Source organism: Colossoma macropomum, unplaced genomic scaffold, assembly GCF_904425465.1.
Source record: "Colossoma macropomum unplaced genomic scaffold, Colossoma_macropomum, whole genome shotgun sequence".
NCBI lineage: Eukaryota > Metazoa > Chordata > Actinopteri > Characiformes > Serrasalmidae > Colossoma > Colossoma macropomum.
In genome coordinates this window covers 84,041-109,434 of record NW_023495878.1, presented here as the reverse complement: position 1 = coordinate 109,434, position 25,394 = coordinate 84,041, and the positions used below count along the sequence as shown (strand labels likewise).

Below are 25,394 nucleotides of genomic sequence, written 5' to 3'. Positions count from 1 at the left end.
ACTTCAGTATCACAAGATTGAATTACAAATAACCAAAAATAAGTTTTATTTAATATAACACTGTCATTCAGATAACAATATGCATACACAGAACAACATAAAATATTGAATGAACAGAAATGTTTTTACATTTTACAACTCAGTTTGTATCCATCTTTAAACAAAGGTTTTACTAGGAGTGTAACTTCCCAGGACCTGGGAGAAATGTGTAAGGGATGGTACATTTTTGCTTAAAATCAGTTTTCTAGCAAAGCTGACACAGGACATTAATGCTTGTAGCACACAAACAAAATACTCTTCACTGCTGCTATGTTGCTATGGGCAACTCTTGCACATCCTATTAGGGTGTAAACAGGAGCAACTGCGGGACATCCCTGTAGCTTATTTTTTACCAATTACTGTTACATTGAGTGCTACACTGGATTTTGTTTGTTTGATTTTTAATAGCATATAAAATACTTAATATAATTTCCATGAGCAGACCACAGTTTTTCAGCATGTATCCTCATGATTGATATGATCAAATCAACTTCAATTTCTCTTGAAAAGGCTCTGAAATGTGTTTTTTTACAGTCTGTTAACCAAATACCAGCTTACAAGCAAAAGTACCTCTCTCTTATAAACAAAAGTTCCTCTCTTCTTGTAACAGTCACGTTATACCTTATACAAGTAACTGTTGTATGGCAACATGCTCTTACTGATGTGCTACTCATTACACTTGCATAAGAACTAGGAAACAGCAGCAGGTTTATGTATGTGTGCCCATGTATATAGCCTTTTTCCCCACTGTTAAAAATATTACTGATCCCCCAAAAATGCAGTTTTTATTGGAAAAAGGAGTCAAAAGATTTCCTTTTGGTTTCCGAAGTTAGGTTTAGGGTTGGGTTTAATTGTGAGTAGTGCAGCATGTAAGTATAGTTACACAGAAGTCAATGCAAGGAGTATGCATGTGCATGTGTGGTCACTTGCAGCAGGATTTCTTCTTCACTGGTTGATCCACCAGCCGCACTGTGCTCTCCCACACTCTGTCCTCTTGCTCCCTCAGCACTCTGAATCAACAAACACAGTCAGTTAACAAGAGACAAACAAGAGTCAGTAGAATGCCCATTTGCAGCATTCCATTCAGTAAACATACACAAATAGGATTCAGTAAAAATAGTAAAGAAGTTTTTAACTTTAATATCATCTTGTTGTAAATTAAACAATTCTCCATTCTCCATCTCTCCTTCTTAATTCGTCTTTTGTGTTGTTTAAGATCTATGATTAGAGATTTAGGATTAGATTAGAGATTAGATTTTTATGTGCCATATTGAATATAAGCCCTGGAATGCTTATTCATTCAGTCGTACCATAGCAAGCGTTGTGCAAATAACAAGATGTTGTGCAATACCACAGAGAGACAGTAGAAACTGATAGTAAAATAATCCTTAACACTGTTAGCACTGGTAATTGCTTCATTAAGTGAAGGTGCTTGTTTGCGCAATATTTCAATGTTAAAGTGTTAATGGTGTGGACTAGGGTACAAATTGTTTTTGAAGCTGATGGTCAGGGTGACCCCCTTCCAGACCCATGGGAGGAAAAGACTCAAGCCATGCTCCTTCCCTGAATACTCACAGCTTGAGGGTCATGAAAGCTGGATAATAAAATCATTTCTACTATAATACAACAAATCTGAACTAAAGAAATTTAAAGGTAAATTTTACACTGCAATATATTCCTAAGGCCAAATCATTCCGGCCCCTTTAGAATGAACTCAAAAACCTTAGAATTTGGATGAGCTAGGCCTACAAACTTTTATGCACAGCATGAAAAACAAAGACAGTATGAAATACCACTCTCTGTTGCAGCGTGAATACCGTTACTGACAAAATCACTGGTAACTGATTTCTTCTTTCTTTTTGTTCTCTCACTCTCAATGAAACAAATTTGCACCAAATACACCATCCCCTACAGCTCCAAGAATCATTCTTAACTAAACCAATATAAGTAAATTAACTACTCAGAGACTCTCACCCAACAAAGAAAACCACAATAAATAATTCCCCACACCCCCACTTTCCTGTCAAAGCCACCAGACGCACTGCTGCGGTTTCTTGTTTCAATGCTTGATTTGGGTTACAGTTCTAGATAAAGGTTCTACAAAAACAAAGTGATGTCTTGTTTACAATTAAACATAGTGGGAAAACCAGATGGTGTGTCACTGCAAAGCTACTGTCCTTACCTGGCTAGATGTAACATGGCTTCTAGCACATTGCAACCTGTACAAGCACTGCACTCGAAGAACATCAGACCTGTTTCCTGTTAAACATGAGAGAAGACAAATCTGAATGTAAATCAGTGCTGAAGGAATGTGTGTTATCTGTACAGTGTGATGAGTAAACTACTTAGGGGCTCCTTTGATAAATTTTGAACTGTTTTACTGAATCGTTCAGTTTACTGTATTATACTGTGCTTCCATCAACGCAACGAACATGGACTGTATCTATAGATGAATATTGTGCTTTGTAGTGTGTTTAGGACTTTACCTCAGCTAGCCTTTTCCCCTCTTTAGCTGGCACCTCTCTCATACTCTCCTTGTCTGATTTGTTGCCAAGAAGCATGATGGGAATAGGGTCCCCCACTGCTTCCTGTATGCTGGCAAGCCAGGGGCGCACTGACCTAAAGCTGCTGTGCATGGTTACATCATAGATCACCACCACACCATCAGCCTTTCGGAAAAACTGTTTGGTAATACTTCGATACCTGCAAGAAGGTGGGGACAAAACTGCATTTGTTTATTTTAGTTCTTTCAAATTGAGCGGTTACAGTTTTTTGATGATAAGATATTCAAACAGGGTACAACTTTTCATAAACTTTTTTATCGACCATGCAAAGTGGATAACTGGTGGATGCCTAAACTTTACCAGCCACTCAGATTTCTTACTAGACGTTTTTAACAGTAAATAGATATTTTTCCTATATTATTAAAAAAATAATAATAAAAATACTAATAACGACAACTGCAATAATAATAATAATGAATAGGCAAAACATTTAAATTGTTTTCAATGTTTTAGTACATTAACTTATTTTACACTTTCGATAGCAGTGGTTTTTTGCTCTTCTATATGCAAGAAATCATCCAGCCATTGTCTTCTTCTGGCACATGAGACTATATATATCTGCCTCCTTTTTGAGTTTGTTGATAATTCAGTTCATATCATAACCAATTGCAAAACAATGATTGACATGCCTCTCAGCCAGTCGCAGCCATCTCTAGGTGCTACTTTCTCTGTCAAGCAAAGGAACTCCTCAGAATAAATCTCTGTGAGAATGTTAAGGGCTGTAAATTAGTCAGAATCATTAGGCTAAAAGATGAAAAGTGTTACTAAGAAACATGTAATTCAGGCACTCGCTATCCTAATCTTCTGGTTGGTGGTGTTTCATTCCTGAAGCTGGAAGTTTTGGATTTATCTCACATTACGTGGAATACCACACTTGCAGTTCAGTGTGAAAACTATTAATAAAGATCTGTCATCTAGCTTAGTTACTTTTTCTTAACTGGTGGTGTTTGAATACTATGATATGCTCTGACATGGATGCGGTAGGAGTGATGGCAGTAAGGCGGTGTGATCCATCACTGATGTACCGAGCCAGCTAATGTTTGCTGTCCGTACTAAGTTGACGTTGTTGAGAAACTAAACAGTTTAGCACTTGTACCCAGATAGCCTAGCACTCATCACCAGACAGCTAAAAACAATGTTTTCTTTCTTAAATTATGACTATTACAAAAATTGCGGCCATGCTTTTCCAGCTGGTAAAAACAGCTCACCAGAAACTTTCTCCCAAGACAGATTTGTGAAATGTTCTTCTGTTTGGCAAGTGTTTTGTCATGTTCTAACCATAAATGATAGTTTAAAACAGCAACTGACCACTCAAGAGCAAAAATCAGCCTTCAAACTTGCAAGAAATAATAATTTGACATTTATCGCGATATGTATCGATATAGAACGATATGAAAATTTTTATTGCTTTAAGATTTTTGGCCATATGGCCCAGCTCTAGAGACATCAGAACAGTAAACCCAGTCGACCTCTGCGGTGTCACCCGTGGTCAAAGAAAAGAAACAGAACTGAAGCAAGCTTGGCTTGGGTTCCAACAGTTTATCCTACTCAGCGAGTGGTCCTACTGAGCATGCGCATATTATTAATACAGCATAAAACTCTGGGATCTAAACACAACCTATGTTACAAAATGTTCTTCTGCATGTTTCATGTAGTTACATATTTCTTAAATTTTCTAATATTTGCCAAATTTGCCAAACTTACAAAGTTCAGCTTTAAGTTAAAAGACTATGCTGAATATTTTTCAAAGTAACTCCGTTGTGTATAGAATGCACAATTTGAGTGATTAAGGGCAAAAGGTACAGGGTTTCAAATCCACCTGCAGGGCTTGAGAGAGGAAAAAGAAACAAAGAAATGATGTACTCAAACTTACAAAAAATTCATTTTCATGTTTTATTCTTAAACACACTGGTTATATTGTATTATACTCTCTAATTCCTATTTGAAAGCACACTCCACTATCCCTAGCCTGGTGCAGCGTGTGTTCAGGGCAGCTGGCACTTTCAAATGTAAAAATTAAAAAATTAAATTTCACAGACATTACTGCACATTAAGTATATTTCATTTCACAATGCTTTTTCAAGTTTACCTCTGAATAGTTCATATTGAATACATCACTTTATTTTCACTTTCAACAATATAAGTGCAGCCTATGTTAGGTAACACACTACAGTTTCAGGTGGGGGAAGCAAATCTACCCGGCAAATGTAAAGCGTTGTCACTCTGTCATGTTTTAGTCTGACATTCAACAAGAATAATCTTTATTTGAGCTAGTGCTTCAATTATTAACAGTTTAGGCCTCTTTACCAATATAGGTTGGAATTACTAGCTGGTTATCATTAGTTAACAACAAGCTATGTAGTATGGCTGTGTTTGGCAGAGACAGGCATTACATAGCTACCATTGTCAGACAATTCCAGCCTTTATAACCAGCCAATCAAAATCAATGAGTTAAAGATGCTAACAAAACATATAGAAAGCTTTTGCTTCACCAGCCTGTACAAGTTGATTGTAGACAAAGGAAACATCTACATTCCACAGTCAAATAATATAAATAATTAATATTGTGAAATACTGTGCAGAATTTCTAAAAAACAGTCTGTAAAGCACAACTGATTAGTTAGTTAGTTAGTTAATTAGTTATTCAAAGCACTCACCTCTCCTGACCTGCTGTGTCCCACAACTGAAGTGCCACATGACTATCTCCCAGATTAAGAGTCCGCACACTGTAGTCAATACCTTTACATTGAGATAGAAAAGCATTTATTTCCTCTTTTCATCTAATTTTCTAACACACACACAAACACATATACACACACAAACACACACACACAAGGATTAAGCCTAATCTTGGACTAAATTGGAATGCTAACAGTGAATCAGCTTTAGGCTTAATCTGACAAACTGGCTGCATGTGTTTAAAAATGGCCATTTTAAAACCGCAGTATCAACCAAAGGCCACAAGGAGGCATTATTTAGTAAGACTACAACAGCTTGTATTGTGTGTTGATTTTTATTTGGGACTAACAGAAAAACCCACATAAGAGTTAAACTGATGGGGTTTGACATAATCTGCTGTGAAATCTGCTGTAGCAGAACTCAGGCGGAGGGTGTGTGACTTCCCAAGCCATTTCATGTGATAACATTCTTTCACCTTCTTTTACAACAGTCAAAGCATACGTTCAAGCAACACAAAAATGTACTGAATGCAAACAAATATACAAACTTAAACACTTACTTTACCCCTTAAATGGCCAGGGCCCACTGACAGGCCTAAAATTGTATTACACACTTCTATAACCTACAATAAAATAGCTCAAACAGTTTGCATTGAAGTCGCTGTAGTTACTGAATAATAAGCTTTAATATGCCAAGTCTGTCTTCTTGTTTGTCTCTGACATATTTATGCACATGCTAAAATGCCACAGTGTGTTTTCAGCTCTCAAATTAGAAGTGAGATAGAAAGTTTGGGTAGTGGTTAACCACTTAAAAAAATGCGTAACACCTCTTTGAGTGCTAATTGGGCTATGAACTATGCCTACCTTTTGAACCATGCAAATAGCTGATAAAACACTGCCACTACATCCCTGCATTATGTAGATGCCGAGCATTAGACCAGACTATTTTGTGTTAGTCATTAGGATGAAGCAGATGTAGTATGATCTTCTAATATCTAAGAGTGATCGATTTTAAATATATTGACCTCTTTCCTGATCCCAAGAGATCTGCAGCAGCCAAGAGACTGTGTGAATTATGTAAAATGAAACTGACCCACAGTGGCTGTAGTAGCTGAGTGGAAATGTCCATCACAGAAGCGGCGCAGAAGAGCTGTTTTGCCCACACTTGAGTTGCCCACAAGAACAACCTTAAAGAGGCGCTCGGGGGCAGCCACAGCACTCTCCACTGGACCCTGAAAACACAAATACAAAAAATATAGGGCGATTCATTCGGAAGAGGCCCCGAATATTTTATAATAACTCTCGCTAGGACGAAGCATTCTGAACGAAACAATGTGCAATGTGTTCCTCAGTATATGGAGCTTCGAACAAGCCGGGATGCGCCTGAGTCGGAGTGGTGAGGTGGGCATCGGACAGCCGTTGTGACGTTTAACCTCCGTTTGCAACTTTCGGGTGCACAACCCCGTACCCTTTCATGTGTCTCAGAGATCACTTCCAGCATCGCATGTCACGGTATGTGGCATATTTTTTTGGTTCAGATTGCTTCATGCTAACGGGAGTAATAACAGAATATTCAGGGCCTCTTTTGAGTGAATCTCCCTGTATCATTTAAAATAACGTATGCTTGTGTTGTGACAGAGAGTGAATAACTCTATAAATAATTTATTTTGACTATTTTAATTCATTTATTAGGCAGAATGATCATTCACCTTTTGCAAAGTCTCTTTGCCCACTGGCTGGCCCCTGGCTGAGGAGGGCACACCCGCTCTCCCTCCTTTCTGTTTCAAGAAGGGTTTCACTTGGGCAGGAGGAGGCGAATGTGCAGAGGCTAGGGAAACGTTTGAGGAATAAATAGGGCTCATGTTCAGTTCAATCTGGGCTTCCTCTTCTCCTCCTCCCTTTTGTAACTCACCCAGCTGGTGGAGTAAAGGTTGAGGTTCTCCTTGTAGCAGGTGTGGGAGGTGGTCCTCCTCGATGGAGATAACCCTGCGCAAAGGCCAGCCTTCTGGGGGATCATCCAACACATCCAGCCCTGGACTCCCAGACATTGAACACCCATCTGCAGTCTGCTGGGCCTCATATGTTAAGTGTGGGCCACAGCCATTCACCATGGTGGAAGTCTTCTTGTTGGAATGCTGAGTCAATTCTTCTGTGCCAACCTCACTTGATTGAAGAGAAAGAAAAAGTGAAGATGTGGTCCACAACAATGTGGTCTATGCCAACTTATAGCCAACACATCTATTTTAGGCCTTCACTTCCTTTCCAGTAAGGAACGCTGATAGTGAGAACGATCAGACAAATATCTATTACCTTTGAGTATTTTTTTTGTCAGAATGCTTTATTAGGGTTGAGGCTGGTCGCTGTTTGTGGGAGAGTTTCTTCCACGAGTTACTTTGTTTCTATAAAAAAAAAACAGAATCAGTTTGCGTTCTATAAAGAATGTAGAATACAATGCAAATAGATGAACATTGTATTATGCGAAACAAATAAGTATACTTACTAAAGAACTGACGTCTCGCTCGTCTCTTAAATGTTTATTCATTTCTCTAAAAGAACACCCACAGACTGTGAGACAGAGTTACAGACAATATGATCTTGAATCTATATATTTTTCCAGGGGCTTACCTGAGCAGGTCTAACTGTTTCATTAGGCTTTGCTTCTCCCTCTGGAGTCCCTCTGTGATTCTGTACATCTCCCTGTGTGAAAGAAGTGTACTTATGGTTGTGTGCATTCATGTATATGTGTCTATCTGGTGTGTTGGAAGAAACATAGAGATAAATTAGACACACATGCATGTGTCTTCTGTGTGCGGCTTACATCTCTCTTTCTTGCTGTAGCCTTGAGGCCTTTTCCTGTAGAAAAGCTAGCTGTTCTTGAGCCAATGAGAGCTCATGACATGTGTGCTCCAGCTCGCGTGAGAGTTCCTCGTTGGTCATTTTCAGTTTTATGTTCTCAACCCGACTCTCCTGCTGCTCACTGTGCAGCTCTCGACACTGATGCTCCAACTGGCGGGTACAACAGGTTATTTTCAAGTAATTACTATAGAAACATCTTTTAAACCTCTGGGGTCTAAGCGCATTTTCCTCGGTTTTTGCACATCTTATATTCACCTTTAAAGACACTTGCATATAACAATACCCATATGTTTCATATCAAAATGCTTCATTATCTTTACTACTTTCCAAAACCACTGCAGCAACTTCAGCGGCTATAAATTCTTTGCACGCCATTTCACGTGTCTCCATTGTCAACTGAATGAAAAATGAAGGGTTTCCGATATGATAGGTAAGTCCTTAGTGATTTCCTGACTGTCCATTAGTCAGTTTTACACAAAATGTAGACGGACAAAAAAATCCACCATTTACACACAGTGAGAGGCAGATGAAATGTATCTCAACCCCTCTTCATAGCCTTGTAACTCCGGATGTGAGTCACATATGATCTTGTAATAAGATGGAAACGAAAGGACGAGACTACGGATTCAGGATATATTTGAACGATATTTCTGAACTGTATTATTGCGAAGAAAGAGAAAGATATACAGCAACATTGATTTTGAAGTGCAGGTGCGTTTGTGGACCCCAGAGGGTTAAAATGTTTACCCTCTCTTGATGACAAAACAGGAATATATTACACACACATATATGTTTTAAAATATAGGCTATGAAACACTTTGGACACTTCCTAAACTTTCCAAAATCTACAATAATGTCTCAACAGCACTCACCCTCCTTTGTTTGAGAAAGAGCTGCTCAAGCTCCTGCTCTTTGCTGCTTAGCTGTTGTTGCAGATCCTGACTGCGCAGCTGCAGACGTTCTGAGTCCTGCAGAGAGAAAAAGAGAAAAGAGGCCATTATTTAAACAAAATGAACACTGAAAATGTTTCTTTTACCATGAACATTCCATAACCTGTTGCAGAGGATAATGGCTGATCTTAGAAGAAATAGAATTGAACTAAGAAATTCAGATCTCTTCAACTCCTTGAGACCACCGGTGGTTCCAAGACACACTTTGTCATATTCTTCATAACTTTCATATTTCATAAGCTACATTCAAAAGGTGGGTCTTCTTTCCAGTCAAATAGCTGAACTCACAATTTTTTTTGTCTACTGAAAGTTGACCCATTTTTCCACAAATCTGGGCTATAAACTATAAACAGAGGGTGTCTCTTCAGTGATATACTCTGTAAAAATTATTATTATAAAATAATACAAAGAGCGTCTAAGATTTTTGGCTTTCAGCAGTAAATTGTAAGCATATAGCAATATGTGTATGATCATAAAACATGTTCTGTTCATTTGAAGGGAGCTTTTAAAATAAATAAATAAATAAATAAATAAATAAAATTTACATTTACATTTTCAGATGGGCCAACCAAAATATACCCTGGAGTATAAGAGGTTAAGAAGGCCAGTATGTCAGTTCTGTCTTTTTAAAGGCTCAGTAATTTTATTATGGAATTCAAAAGTTATTGTTTTAAATTTTGCAATTAAAGCTATAAAATGATTAACTTTGAATGCAGAGTACAGTTAGAGAGGTGCATTTCACCTTGAGAAGAAGTCGATCTTTTTCATTTTTCATCTGTTGCTCCATTTCCTCATATAACCGCTGGATTTCACTATCATGTGTTGCAGCCTTCCTGTAAAAAAAGGAAACAGACAATTTTGCTCATTTGGCTCTTTGCGTCTTCTCTGCTTCATTTGTGGTAAATAGCAACAAAAGGTTACTACAGTTATTTTCTATACCACAGGAGCATCCAATGTGTACACATGCATGCACACACATAATGTTTAACAAATGGGTAATTCAGGCCAAATCATGTTGACACACTTTTCACGGTATTTACATATCCAAAGGCATGCTAAGATGTAAATAACCAACAATTCAAGGGTTTCTGTAAAAAGATTTTTTGGAGCTTTGCACCACACACACAAAACAACGTGAGCATTCATTCATGGTTAACAAAAATATCCAAACCATCAATGGAAATTACCCAGCTGTGGAGTTAACAGCAGCACTTATTTTTAAAACTGCTAAATTAGATAATAAAATGTATTACATACCTCACCATCTAAAAGCAAATACACGATTACAGACATATAGCTCATTCAGTTGTGTCTGTTGCTAGAGCTCCTTAAAATACTTAAAAGTTCCTTTAAATTCCTGAGCTTAAGGGTCACTGGACACAGATGAAAAGCATTCTATAGAGTGTTATAATAATCTGAAATAATCTTTCATGGTGAACAAGTAGATCATAGTACACGGCAAAAATACCATAGTTGGAGGATTCTTTCTACAAAAGGGAAACACTATGAATTCAAATTTGATAAAGCATCATAGCATAAAACATATGACAAAATTGTACATCACATATCACTTTGAACATTTAAGAGAATCTTAACCCTATAACGATTTTAAATAATTCTGCTGTAAATGTCTATTTAATGCTAATAGTCACCTCATATGGTTACAAGGAGTTTCATGCTATTTACCAGACAGGGATTAAGCTTGGTCCTGAACTACACAGCATTCTGAGTGGATATTCTCCATAGACAAGAAAAATAGTCCAAGACTAGGCTTAGTCCCTGTTTGGAAAACCAACTCTATATGTCCAAATGTTTGCAGACACCTCTTCGCCCAATGTTTCTCAAAGGGAAAATTTAAATATAGTGAGTTTTAATCTGCTTTGCTGCAGTAACAGCCTCCAGTCTTGTGGAAAGGCTTTACATTAGAAATTAGAACAATGCTGTGAGGATCTGACTGCATTCACTAACACAAGTGGTGTTGGGACTTACACATGAAATAAAAGGCTCAAGACCATTCTAAACACAATCTACAAGAGAACACAACAACCAGTTCGACAGACAGCTAACAGTCTAACCAGCTCCTCCAGCAATGTTAAGAGTTAGACTTTAAGATGAGGTATTTACTACAAGATTCACTAAATACTACCTCACACAAGGTAAATAATGTGTTACATGCATGTTTGCAAAGTACAAGTGTCAGCCAAACTGCCATAATTATTATTAAAACCTGTGAGAGTAAGTGAACGTACACCACTGTTGGCTTGATGCTAAAATAACATTTCTAATGCCCTAGAAGTGCTTGTGGAAATTAGCATTATTGTAACAGTTGTAATCAAATAAACAAACTGTAGTGTTCTACATTAAAGACTGTGATGCATGCTAGCACACATAAATGATTATGTGACAAAAGTTTCATTTAAAAAGTTCATAAATCTATTGACAAATGGTTAAAATGCATAGCTCCTTGTTGTTCCTAGTTAACAGTGGGCGACGTGATTACTGTGGTTATGTGATGCTTTCTTATGTACTTAAAGCAATTCTGTACTATTTCAGGTTATATTTGTTACAGGACTGAATCAAGTGTATGTTTTTTTCTACAACAATATGTGACCCATCATTTTCTGTTGATACCAGGCCAATACTGATAAGAAGTATCAGATCTTTGCCATCTGTAATTCATAGGTCTGAAAATTCAAGAAAACATGGCCTCCTACTTTCTGAGGGCACTTTCCATCTCCCTCCTCTCTTGTTGGACTGCTCTTATTTGGGATGTGACACGGGCCAGGAATTCTTCAAAGTTGTACAGTAGGTGAGGCTCGTCTTTTCTGAGCTGAGCCCACAGCTCACGCACTTCACTGGGACTGGATACAGAGAGAGAGACACAAAGAGAAAGATGTCTATGTCCTGATACATACTCATGCCTGATACTCTCAAAAATAAAGAAACAAATGGCACTGACTCCTCAAAGACATTGCTAGCACCCAGACTCTCCATCAACATGCTAAAGTGTTTCTCCTCATCATCCTCTTTCTCTGCTTGTGGTTCATCTTGATACAGAGCTTCTGGAACCTTCTGTAAGAAACCTATGACTTGATCCTCTACTTCACTCATCCTGCGTCCGTGAAGGAAATTACCTGGGACAAAATGGGGAAACATTTTGAGGCTCAGCCAAGGCTTTCTTAAGACTCAGACAGACCTCAAATCAAAATATTAAAGATTAATCCCACTGAAGATATTTGTGAGCATAAAAGAGAACATTTACTAGAAATTATCAGAGTAACCACATTTAAGCATGACTTAGAATTAGCATGACTTCATGACTTCAGAATCTCCAGTAGTATACAGTCTAAGTTCTGTATGCAAACTCACTGAATCCAGAGGAGAACTCTGTCTGAGTAAGGTAGCCATTTCTGTCTGAGTCCAGTGAGTCAAAGACATTCTCCAATTCCTCTGAAGAGAGCGGCAACTCTCTGTACAACTTCTGAAAAATGAACCAAAGGATATGTCAACATAGCACTAGAACTTCAACAAGACACATTGCATGCACTAAAGTCATCACAGTTTAAAAAAAGGTGACACAAAAATAATGATAAGTGCAGTGAGGTCCTGAAATCATTGCCACAGGAATTAATAACAGCGCAAAAGAAATAGGTGACATAGGTTGGCACTGGGCATTGTGAACAAGGATGAAGCCACTTGAAAAGATCTTCAAATGTAAGGATGTGTCTCTATACAAAACATCATAATTATCCAAGCTACAGTCCTTTCTGTGGTTATTTATGGATGCGAAAGCTGGACATTGAAAAACAGAATAAGAAAATTAGAGATGCCTTTAAACTTTGGTACTGGTGAAGATTTTTAAGAGTATCTTGGACAGCTAAGAAAACAAACAAACACATTGTTAACCAAATCAAGCCTCTCCTTTCACTTGAAGCCCAGATAACCGTAACTGAAGCCATATTATTTTCTGACATGAGAAGAATCAATTCACTGGAAAAGACAATCATGCTTGAAACAAGAAGTCCAAAGACCCACAAGATATTCGGCGGAAACAGTAGCCATATGGTCACCAGGAGTCAGAATCAACTTGAACAACTCTTATGTTACACACATCAAACTTAACCTACTTTTTACTTCCCTACCCAACACAAAGTTTTAAATTACATATTTATTCCTTAGCCTAATACTGGCAGCATCACAGAGATTTTTAAAAAATTAATATTCAGCACATTGTACTGTACATAAAAAGAAGACTTTAACCAAGAGCAGACAAAGTTTTCAGACACAAAGAAGTTTCCATTGAGAACATTTGAAGAGGCTGTCACACCAACAGGATCAACACTAATATTCCGAGCTTTACTGAGCTGAAGGAATGTGGCCTAACCCACAAATATGTGCATGACTGTCCACTCAAATATAAATCTGTGAGGAGAAAGCTTTCTTCAGTCTATGGCAGGTTATTTAAGTTTACAAACCCAATTCCAAAAAATTGGGCCAGCATAGGAAGTAAAAATAGAATAAAAGTGATTATTAAGTTCAGTTGGGTTCTGTATTAAATTTCAAACAGTACAAAAACACAATACTTTGTTTTATCTCATGAACTTAATTGGTGAATGAGGCCCTTTATTCACAAACCGATGGATTTTTTACTGACGCATTTTTGGCAAAGTGATGAGCTTCAACTAATCCTTGCTCGTAAAGGACTAGGCCTTTCCAGGATGATCCTTTAATACTCAAGCATGACTGCATCACTGGTTTAAGATGTTTTTTGAACATTACACAGTGTTTCTAGTTTTAAATTGCTCCTGTCCCAACTTTTTTTGGAATGTGTTGCAGGCACGTTCAGAATGAGCTTATGTTTACAAAAAACAATGAAGATGATAATAGAAAACATTAAAATTCTCGTCTTTGTACTTTTTTTGTTCAGATACAGGTCAAAGTAGATTTACAAATCAAATTTATTTGCATTTTACCTACTGTCCCAACAACCAAGGTTGTTTTGACAAATTTAAAAACATATCTATGTATGTTTTGGTCGTCAGTACAAAAAAACAATTACAAAGAAGAATGTGGAAAAATATGATACAAAAAAAAAGAAAATCTGATACCCTCACCCTCATATCAGTCCGTGTTATGTAGCCCTTGCTCTCGCTGTCACAGATCTGAAAAAACTCCTGGGTCTTTTCCAGCACTGCAGCAGATGCCAAGCCTGATTCCTTTCTCTCGTCCTTCCTTGGTTGCAGCTCTGGCTGGGCCTGGCTCTCTTCATCGTCTGAGCTTTTGCAGACAACATTCATAGTCTGGCTGTGTGGGAATTCAGACATGACTCTGGTTTTGTCCAATCCAGTAAATTTTGCCTACTTGCGAGAGACTGCAGGTGGAAGATGTGACAGCAGAAATGTTACTGGATCCACAGCACAGGATAACAGGGAACCCCTGGATGATGTTAAAGAACATCATTCCTCTCTTTGCTGCAAGCTGTAGGGAACAAAGAAAAGAGCATCAGTTTGAGTCAAAGTATTATTTCGTCATGCTATGACACATGAAGTTAGAATCACCGGTAACTTTTTCCTGAGTATTTGTGTGTGGGTGTGTGGTGTTAGTAGTGTAAACCCCCCTCACTAATTCTTCCAAGCTCTGATCAACAGTTTCCATTGTTAAGACCATGTGAACATGCATTTGTCTTCTTGATAGTTTTTAGCAAAGTTATAAAACAGTGACTGGTTAAAAAGAAACAACAGCAACAATCAACATATTCATCAGTAGATGCTGTGAGCTCCTTGTCAACACTACTTATATTTCCTTCCCCTTCTTCAGGCTTCTCAAAAAAAAATTTTAAACAGGCTAATGTGACTGTAACGAAATGGCAGTTTCTATTGTCATTCTAAATGTATCCCAGTGTGTCTGATACTCTACGTGGTCAAAGTGTTTCATTAATCTAGTTTTCAAACCCTAAACCTACCTTTCATCACAGTTAGATACCTCATCATAAGGTCGAAGGGAACAGGAAGAGGCTTTTGTGGTTGCAGCAGCTAAATTTCCTGCAGTGTCACAAGAAGAAGAGGCTGACAGACTCTTAGAGAGCGATGGGGCTCCCTCATTCTTTCACAATAGGTGTCAGTTAACCTACCCTTTAAACCGTTAGCTAGTTAACAGGTGGTGGAGGCGTAAAGTTAGCTTTGTTTGAGCCACCTCAGCCAAAACAAGGCAATATCGCCCAAGTTGATTAGCTAGATTAACCTAAAATCAGACATATTTTGCAGTTATAACACATAACTGTTGAAACAAAAAAAACAGTGCAAAACAAACCAAACAGCTCCTCAACACGTCTCCTCGAACAAAGACTATAACGTAGCGTTACGTTACGTTAAACTTAGTTTAACTTACCTCGGGGCTGTTTGAAGATAAAACCTCCCTAAACCCGCTCAGTTGTCGGAAAACTGACACATAACTTTAAGTAAAACAACGAAGAGTATCAACATATTGGTCTTCTTAGCATTTTGAGTCAGCTTTACCTTCTAAATCACTAAACGTTTAAAGCTGTAGAGTTAACGTTAGCTCTGAGAAAAGTCAGAGTTGCGCGAGCTGTTATTTCTCAGAAGTTGTGCTCGCGGTCAGAGCGCCTCACTGGCGCCCCCGGCCCCAGCCTGTATTGTGTGAGTCACGATAACGACCCTCGTAGCGGTGTGCTGGTAACCTTTTCTGTTTAGCAACATCCCGCAAACTCGGGCTGAGTGAACTCGAACAGGAACACTCATTCTGCGGTGACAGTCAGTAAAGAAAAAAAACATTAGTTCGTGTCCACCTTCTGACGAGCAGCTCTTAAAGGGGAATCACACCGATTCTTCAAAATTTCTCCATAATAAAGTGATTGAGGTACAAACAGTCATTCAGAGTGGTTTGGTGTAAAATGGTTCATTTGCAGAAAAACTTACCAACTCAGATTACTTTACAGTGGTGGTGATAGGAACCAGGGGTCACAATGTATACAACCCTGGTAAATAATGGTAAAATAACGGTCAATCTGAAAAAAAAAATTCTTTGGGGACTATTTGCCTTAGAACACCCTTCATGTATCCCTCCACCATGAACACATTAAAATAAATTGATTAGAACACGTTTCAGGACAAAGTTTATCATAAAACAGTCACTCTGAGTATTCATAACCATTTCACATAATAACTTTCAGTGAGCAAGTGTTTATAGGCATTAAACACTTTAGATGTCTGGTTCCTATCACCACCACTATGAACAATTCTGTAAGATTCTCTAGAATTAACCATTTTACACCAAACCACTCTACATGATTTTGTTGACATGTTAACCATTTAATTCTGAAAAAGTTTGAAAAATCGGTGGAGTTTCCCTTTAACTCTGTTGTTAAATTATGTTATAAATTATGTAATTATGCTAAAGTACTCAGAGCCAGTCAGCTGTCACTGTACTACAGTTTTGACCCCTGAGCTTCTTTCATAATTGGCAACAAAAAAGTAATACCTCTGTGTTTGTCATATGAAGTTAAAAATGCACTTGAAAATATATTTCCATGAAAGGATTATAGTCTACTGGCCACACTGCTTCTGAGAAGCCCGGGAGGCGTGGCCATGCAAGGAGGCTCATGGAACCCTCTGAAAAAGGGACTTATTGTTGTTGTTTATCTGGTTATCTGTCAGTTAAAAATGCGTTGTGTGTTATTTTATGTCTGGGGTGCAGGTTGTCTGTGTGTGTTTTTTTTGTGGGGCACCATGATGGTGGAAGCCTATGGCTATTGTCGACTTGAAAAACCAGTGGAGTTCCCCTTTAAGGGATAACTATAGAAGCGTTAATGTTGTATATAGATAGTAAATGAACTCTACTGCTACATAGTATTGATTTAAGCATGTCACGGCAGTGGTCATATGCTGTCACGAGTTGTCATGACATGATTTTCTTCATTAATATAACCACGTCAAATTAAAATTGCAGTTAACTGTCATGATGGATGCCATAATGTTTGATGTTTTGACCGCTTATGCCACATGCAAAATTCTGCTATGTACTCTAGTTCGCCATCATTACATCACACTTTGACATCTGTTATGACAATAAGCTGTAATGGCAACATGACACTGTTATATTACTAGACATAATCTGTCATGATGACTCATGACAGTATATGATATGTGCCATGGCATGTTAATGACATGGTTATGTCAGTGTTCAAGTAGAGTGTTACTTGCTTTTGTTTAACAGGTATAGTTTATGTTTTTATTTGTTTAAGGGGTTAGTTTTATTTTCCCACTTAGAAATCTTTAATCTGTCATATTTAGAAACTGAGCTTCAAAAAACAGCATGTTTTTGATTAATAGTTATGTGACTTCATCAAAAAACAGCATATTCGGCCTACATCAGTTTAGCCCCGCCTATTCACATTGAAGTTATTAGGAGTGGTTCAGCCTGGACTGCTTTCTAAATGAGGCACAATACAGGGCAACCAATAACAATAGTGACATGATTGTTAAAAGTACAGGTTTAAAAAATGCCTTTTTAAATTCTAAGGGATAAACAGAGGCTCAAAAATATTTAAAATAAAAAAATCACAAGTAGACCATAGTAGGAAGAAAATAAAGTACAAGGAAATGTAGGATACAGGCTCTTTAAACATTGTGTCGAGCATCTACTGTTTATGGAAAGCAGGGCGAGTGGAAATGTAACTTACCCTAGAGATGGAGATGGACAATTTATTCAATATTACTATATGCACACATACACCGATTAGGCATAACATTATGACCACCCCCTTGTTTCTACGCTCATTGTCCATTTTATCAGCTCCACTTACTAAATAGGTGCACTTTGTAGTTCTACAATTACAGACTGTAGTCCATCTGTTTCTCTGCATACTTTGTTAGCCCCCTTTTACCCTGTTCTTCAGTGGTCAGGACCCCCATGGACCCTCACAGAGCCGGTACTATTTAGGTGGTGGATCATTCTCAGCACTGCAGTAACAAAGAAGTGCTGGTAGTGTGTTCATTTGTGTTGCGCTGGTCTGAGTGGATCAGACACAGCATTACTGCTAGAGTTTTTAAATACGTCAGTGTCACTTCTGGACTGAGAATAGTCCATAACCAAAAATATCCAGCCAGCAGCATCCTGTGGGCAGCTTCGTGTGACCACTGATGAAGTACTAGAGGATGACCAACACAAACTGTGCAGCAGCAGATGAGCTATCGTCTCTGACTTTACATCTACAAGGTGGACTGACAAGGTAGGAGTGTCTAATAGAGTGGACAGTGAGTGGACACAGTGTAAAAAACCTCCAGCAGCAATGCTGTGTTTGATCCACTCGTACCAGCGCAACACACATGAACACACCACCAGCACTTCTTTGTTACTGCAGTGCTGAGAATGATCCACCACCTAAATAGTACCGGCTCTGTGAGGGTCCATGGGGGTCCTGACCACTGAAGAACAGGGTAAAAGGGGGCTAATAAAGTATGCAGAGAAACAGACGGACTACAGTCTGTAATTGTAGAACTACAAAGTGCACCTATATAGTAAGTGGAGCTGATAAAATGGACAATGAGCATAGAAACAAAGAGGTGGTCATAATGTTATCCCTGATTGGTGTATATGCATGAACAAGTGAAAAGAGGCTGTCCAACAACAGCAAATGTATTAAATGACCATAAAGAATGAAGCAAATATTAGCAACAGTAATTCTGAAATATATTTTATTTACATCAAATTTATTGTACATTTTTGATGAGAAGGTCAACAAAAAGATAAAAAAAAGTCTTATAACATGTAAGAGGAAATGGATTCTCTCATTCTTCACTTTAGAAATCTTGATTGTACTTATTTGCTCACTGTGTTAAAACTTACCCACAGGGTTGAGGCTGTCCTATGAATTGTTTATATGCAGTTTTGTTAACACCAATAGGGTAACTAAAAATACATGGTGAGTCAGTGTTATATTTTACCTCGCATTAAGTAATGCATCACACTCTCCTACACAGACCAGAAATGTGCACCCTACGACTTACAACTGACTGCACAGCAATAGAGTGGGCTAGATAAACGGGTATGTCTCATAACTCTCTCTTTTTTTTATTTATAAAGGTGGCAAAAATGACAAATAACAACACAGTATTTGGCAATAAACACCACTTTGAGGTCAGATAAATGCAATAAACAAGCACAATATAAATTTGTACTTTCGTAGAATTTAAGAACTTCTCTCCAACATGACTATCTTAATAACTCCTATACATAGATTAACCTGTTCACTCAATTAATCCACAAATCACAGCAAACACCAGGCTTGCAAGGCAGCATTAAGTGCCTCATTACAACAAAAGTCTCAAGAACAGCAGAAACAGCGACTCTGAGTGTATTAATAGAGTTTCTTAAACATACGTTTCTGCATTTCACTCTGGGAAGCACTTTTAAATTTCAAGGCTTCTTTTGTTGTCTGCCAGGTGCCAAACAGGCATTTAATTTGTCCACCTTGTTCATTTGCGCTGAGCCTGGATCTTCTGAAGCAACAGCTCCATCTGCAGGTTCAAGTTGGGCTGACCTTTCTTAGTCTTTTTCTTCAACAACTGATATGTTGCCATTTTCTTGTCCTTGTACCTCTTCAGAGCTTCCTCTCTCTGTGCTTTGTTTTTCAGGTATTCCTGCAATAAAACAATGAAGTGTGAGTATACACACACACACACACACATACATACACACACACACACACACGCGCATGCACACATACATACATACATACATACATACACACACACACACACACACACATACATATATGTACTTTGTAGTTCTACAATTACAGACGGTGGTCAGGACCCCCATGGGGTCACAGAGCAGGTACTATTTGGGTGATGGATCATTCTTAGCACTGCAGTAACACTGATGTGGTGGTGGTGTGTTAGTGTGTGTTGCACTGGTCTGAGTGGATCAGACACAGCAGTGCTGCTGGAGTTTTTAAACACCTCAGTGTCTCACTGCTGGACTGAGAATAGTCCACCAACCAAAAATATCCAGTCAACAGCGCCCTGTGGGCAGTGTCATGTGACCACTGATGAAGTACTAGAGGACGACCAACACAAACTGTGCAGCAGCAGATGAGCTATTGTCTCTGACTTTACATCTACAAGGTGGACTGACAAGGTAGGAGTGTCTAATAGAGTGGACAGTGAGTGGACACAGTGTAAAAAACCTCCAGCAGCAATGCTGTGTTTGATCCACTCGTACCAGCGCAACACACATGAACACACCACCAGCACTTCTTTGTTACTGCAGTGCTGAGAATGATCCACCACCTAAATAGTACCGGCTCTGTGAGGGTCCATGGGGGTCCTGACCACTGAAGAACAGGGTACAATGGGGCTAATAAAGTATGCAGAGAAACAGACGGACTACAGTCTGTAACTGTAGAACTACAAAGTGCACCTATATAGTAAGTGGAGCTGATAAAATGGACAATGAGCATGTTGTTATGTTGTGCCTATACACACACACACACACACACACACACACACACACACACGCACACACACATACCTAGTGCCTTCCATAATGTTTGGACCAAAAGCTTACACATGTGTAACACACACACTATATATATATATATATATATATATATATATATATATAAATAAACATATATAAACAATAGTGGCTTCGTCCCTAACATTATGGAGTGCAATGTAAGTGAGTAATGAAGTGTAATGTTTTGCTTGTTATGGAAACTGGCAAAGTAAACCAATGTTCTCACTCACCTCTCTCTTTCTCTCTCTTTCCTCCTTCAACCTCTCATATTCTTTCTTCGTCTTCTGATAAGAAGATAATTTTTTCTGCTTTCTTTGTCTCAGTGAGCCTTTATCGGGACTGCTGATGCATGAAAACAAGCATTAGCAAATGGCAACATAAATTGTTTTGTAGAACACACACTCCTGCTATAGTCTCATATACACTTAAAAATATGTGAACACCCTTCTTAATACTGAGTTCTGCGTTTCAGCCACACCCATTGCTAACAGGTGTACAAATCAAGCACATAACCATGCAATCTCCACAGACAAACACTGGCAGTAAAATGAGAGGTACTGAAGAGCTCAGTGACTAAATGTAGCACAGTCATAGGATGCCGCTTTGCTGCAAGTCAGTTTGTGAAAATTCTGTCCTGCTAGATCTGCCCCAGTCAACCGTAAGTGCTATTATTGTGAAATGGAGCAACAACAGTGGAGTGGGGCTGTAGAGTGCTGAAGTGTGTGGCTTTTACGCAAAATCGCATATTCTCTGTTGTCTATAACTCACTACAGAGTTTCAAACTACTTCTGGAAGCAACATGTGCACAAAAATCTGAGTATCAGGAGCTTCATGAAATGGATTTATCTGGCTGACAAACCTGACATTATTAAGCGCAATGTCAAGTGTCAGCTGGAGTGGTGTAAAGCACGTCGTCACTGAACTATGGAGCAGTGAAAAAGTATTCTCTGGGTGAACCACGTTTCACTACTTGGCAGTCTGATGGATGAGGGTTTGGCAGATGCCAGGAGAACGTTACCTACCATCATGCATAATGCTTACAGTAAAGTTTGGTGGAGGAGAGATAATGCACTGGGGCTGTTTTTCAGAGTTTGGGCTTAGCTCCTTAGTTCCGGTGAAGGGTAATGTTAATGCTACAACATTCGAAAACATTTTTAACAATTATATGCTTCCAACTCTGTGGCAGCAGTTTGAGGAAGGCCTTTTCCTGTTCCAGCATGACTGTGCCCCTGTGCACAAAGTGCCCTTCATAAAGACATGAGTCTGATGTGGAGGAACTGTGGTGGTCTACACAGATCCCTTACCTCAACCCCACTGAACACCTCTGGCATGAAATTAAACACAAATCACGAGCCAGGCCTACTCATACAACACTCATGCCTGACCTCACAAATGCTATTTTAACTGAATGGGCTGTTATAGTCGCAAAGCAGAGTCCAACTCCATATTAATGCTCATTGTTTGAGAATGGAGATGTCTTATAAGCTCATACAGGCGTGATCATCAAGCGTCCACATACTTTTGGACATACTGTGTATATAGGATTCTGATATGGAAATATACACACCTGTCAGTCTGTGAGCTCTGTGGCAGTTCATTAGATGAGGCAGTAGCAGCAGAGTTCTCCAGTGAGCCTGCATTCCCTGTGACAGAGCTGGAATGGATGGAAGTTTGTGCTATGTCCTCTCCTTCGTCGTCCTCAGCATCAGCAGCTCTCCCTTTCCTCCTGCGATTCATTTGCATTTGCTCTTCTTTGTCAAGCCTCTCCTGTTCAGCCATGTAGAGATGCTTCAGATGCTCTGGGTAATCTGTCGTCTGCGGCTTGGAATCCTGCCTTCTTCGTCTCTCCTTTCGAAGGAGTTTGTTGTATTCATGCTGAATTTTCTGCTTCCTTTCGAAGGCAAATCCCTGACCTTCAGACATACGGCAGTGTTAAAATCTGACATCAATTTCACTAGGCTAGGTCTGCCTCCTATTTACGAATTAACATTGTTTTCTGAGATTGCTTACAAACAGTGGTTTACCACGCACACAGCATCTACCACATACCCCATACAGTGGTCTCGAAAAGTGTCTGGATATTTTAACCATTGGTAAACTTTAGCAAAGTTCTTTAGAATACCTCATAAAACGTTTTAAGGGAAATTCCACATGATTAAACTGTCAAGATGTAAACAAAAATGACTTTGTTTACATCTTGACAGTTTAATCATGTGAAATTAGAAGTAGTTTGCTGTAAAATGCGCCATCTAAAAGAAACTATTGAATCAGAATTGTTCATGTTGGTAGTGATAGGAACCGGACGTCTTAAGGATTTCATATTTCTAAAAGCTACATCACAGATAGCTACTACATGAAATGGTTACAAAAAAGATGCCTGAAGTCTGAAAAAATGTTTCACAACAGTTCTGAGATAAGTTACTGGCCTAAAACACTTTATAATCATTCATGCATTGTAAAGAAAAATAGTCCCCAAAAAAACTCTTTAGATTTACTAAAGGACTGTGGACGCCCACTGCCAAGGGGCAGTCACCCCCGCAGCACTTGTGCTAGCCGGAACCGTGGAGAGGCCAGGACCCTTGGGGGGGATTGTGTGCCTTCCGCCACAGGATAAGCATGGCCATGCTGAGATTAGAGGGTGGGGCAATGCAGAGTGGCTCTTAAAGCATGCCTTACTCCTGTTTAAAAGGTATTTCTGCTCTTGTTGTTGTGAGGTTTAGTTGTTATTGTAGTTGTGTCCATTAAAGTAATTGTATCCGAGGAGGGTGGGCTTTGTGGTTTTACTAGCAGCTAGAAGTTTCTACCCTGCTCATTTTTTGTATCCTTCCACATTACCCTCTCCCCATGTTACGTGTTGGGTTAGTGCTAGGCTGGGCATTCCTTGCTGTCTGCTGAAGTGCCTAAAAAGCATACGTCTATATGCACTGCATGTTCCGTGTCTTTTTCTAAGCCAACGTTACAATGTTTTACCTTTATCAACATTACGTGCAAAAACTCAGAAGACACGTATAGGTTTACAGATCATTTTGGATAGTGACAAAATGGCTAGATTTACACACTGCAACCCCTGGTTCCTATCACCATCACTGTAAAGAAGTATGGATCATTGTATTTTTCTACAATTCACCATTTCAAATTGAATCACACAAACTGTTTATTATTTATGAATAAAACAGTTTAAAAAAAGAATTTCTCCTTAACACAATCAAGTGTAAAAGAAAAACACTTAACAAGGACTGAACTGAATCTCATGTTAAATCATAGGTTTATCTCATGCTAAATCTTAGGTTTATTTTATCCATCTGCACATATGGACACCTTACTGTACATATTGCACTTTCTGTACCCCCCATCGTACATCTTGCACATCTGGACACGCCACACCTAGACACTGTATTTCAGTACCAATATATACACATATTTATTCAGTATTGTCAGTATATGCCATTACCTGCGCCTCCTTGTACAGTCATAGATTTTTGTATATATGCCTGTAGATAAGATTTTTTATATTTATTCTTCCTTTTATATTGTTTCACCCTTATTACTATTACTGTCCTGTGTTGTGTGACTGCTACTGGCTGCTACATTACCTTCGGGATCAATAAAGTATCTATCTATCTATCTATCTATCTATCTGAAAGATTTACCTGCATATGTTGTGACATCACAACCACAACTTACTGGCTTTCTGGCACACTACATTAAGGGGTCAAGCCTCAAAAAGAAAAAGTGATATTCTTGGTATACACAGGTCTGAGCCTCAATTCTAGAAAATAATCACAATTTAAATCGCAGTTAGATATTTTCTCCAAAACGTTCAGCCCTACTTTTAACACAACACCAAACCTCTGGTAACGTTAGAGTCTTTGAGCAGAGAAAATCTGGAAGAGAATGTCAAGATAGATATATAGATAATTAAATAGATAGATAGATAGATACTTTACTGATCCTGAAGGAAATTTAACAGCCAGTAGCAGTCACACAACACAGAACAGTAATAATAATAAGGGTGAAACACTAAAAAAGGAAGAATAAATTTAAAAAAAATCCTATATACAGGAATATAAGTTATACAAATAGAAATATACAAAAATCTGGAATACGATCTGTAACCTGAGATGAGAAAGGCAGTGCAATATGACTGTACAAGGAGGCGCAGGTAACGGCATATAGTGACAGTACTGAATAAATATGTGTATATATTGGTACTGAAATAAAGTGTCTAGGTGTGGAGTGTCCAGATGTGCAAGATGCGCGATAGGGGGTACAGAAAGTGCAATATGTACAGTCAAGGCAGTTACTACTGTATCATTTAAGGTGGATCGGGAAAGTTCGGACGAGAAGTTGTCGAATAGGAAGCCAAACTCAGCCTCGTAATATTCCACACAGCTAAGTTAACTTAGGTAACCTAACTAAGTCAAAGGCAACGCGACTTTAAGCGCTCATGGTCCGCGAGCTCACCTTCCTGAACACTCCCATCGAAAAACTTGTTCCCCGGGATCCATTTCCTCTTATGATGTGACGCAGCTGACGGCGGACCCTTTACAAAGTTCCTTTTCTGGTTTTTACCTTTAAACGAAGCTTTAGCCTTAAAATTAGGAGCCATTTCGGATTAATGTAAAAGTCACACACTAAACACAAACACACATGCTCCAGCTCCAGCAGGCCACGTGACGTCGCATAGTTAAGTACGTAGACAGTGGCTTGCAGGCATTACTAATCCAACTTGAGCTATCGCTTCGCATAAATCTTTATGTTTCGGAACA

General features: G+C 38.7%; 2 protein-coding genes across 7 annotated transcripts; both read right to left on the bottom strand.

The window, feature by feature from the left end:
- Nucleotides 1-17: 17 nt before the first annotated feature.
- cracr2ab (calcium release activated channel regulator 2Ab) lies at nt 18-15,845 on the bottom strand. Of its 5 annotated transcripts, none has more exons than XM_036563790.1 (19): nt 15,475-15,845; nt 15,050-15,128; nt 14,202-14,565; nt 12,457-12,568; nt 12,047-12,221; nt 11,802-11,948; nt 9,830-9,920; nt 9,010-9,105; nt 8,100-8,287; nt 7,907-7,978; nt 7,782-7,827; nt 7,592-7,680; nt 7,194-7,444; nt 6,991-7,109; nt 6,375-6,513; nt 5,261-5,342; nt 2,526-2,742; nt 2,222-2,298; nt 18-1,049 (listed from the first exon to the last, which is right to left on the bottom strand). In XM_036563790.1, exons 3-19 carry the CDS (start codon nt 14,409-14,411, stop codon nt 962-964), a joined length of 2,199 nt encoding a protein of 732 aa, XP_036419683.1. In that variant the 5' UTR covers nt 14,412-14,565; nt 15,050-15,128; nt 15,475-15,845; the 3' UTR covers nt 18-961. The 5 variants fall into 5 exon arrangements, with proteins under 5 accessions (XP_036419683.1, XP_036419684.1, XP_036419680.1 ...); XM_036563791.1 differs by having other exon boundaries at nt 6,991-7,444; nt 14,202-14,364; nt 14,449-14,565; XM_036563787.1 differs by having other exon boundaries at nt 6,991-7,444.
- A 2,933-nt stretch (nt 15,846-18,778) lies between these two features.
- On the bottom strand, nt 18,779-25,311 carry ccdc59 (coiled-coil domain containing 59). 2 transcript variants are annotated; one of them, XM_036563833.1, is made up of 4 exons: nt 25,090-25,311; nt 22,193-22,538; nt 20,856-20,967; nt 18,779-19,745 (listed from the first exon to the last, which is right to left on the bottom strand). In XM_036563833.1, exons 1-4 carry the CDS (start codon nt 25,232-25,234, stop codon nt 19,581-19,583), a joined length of 768 nt encoding a protein of 255 aa, XP_036419726.1. In that variant the 5' UTR covers nt 25,235-25,311; the 3' UTR covers nt 18,779-19,580. The 2 variants fall into 2 exon arrangements, with proteins under 2 accessions (XP_036419726.1, XP_036419727.1); XM_036563834.1 differs by having other exon boundaries at nt 20,856-20,964.
- Between the last annotated feature and the right edge of the window lie 83 nt (nt 25,312-25,394).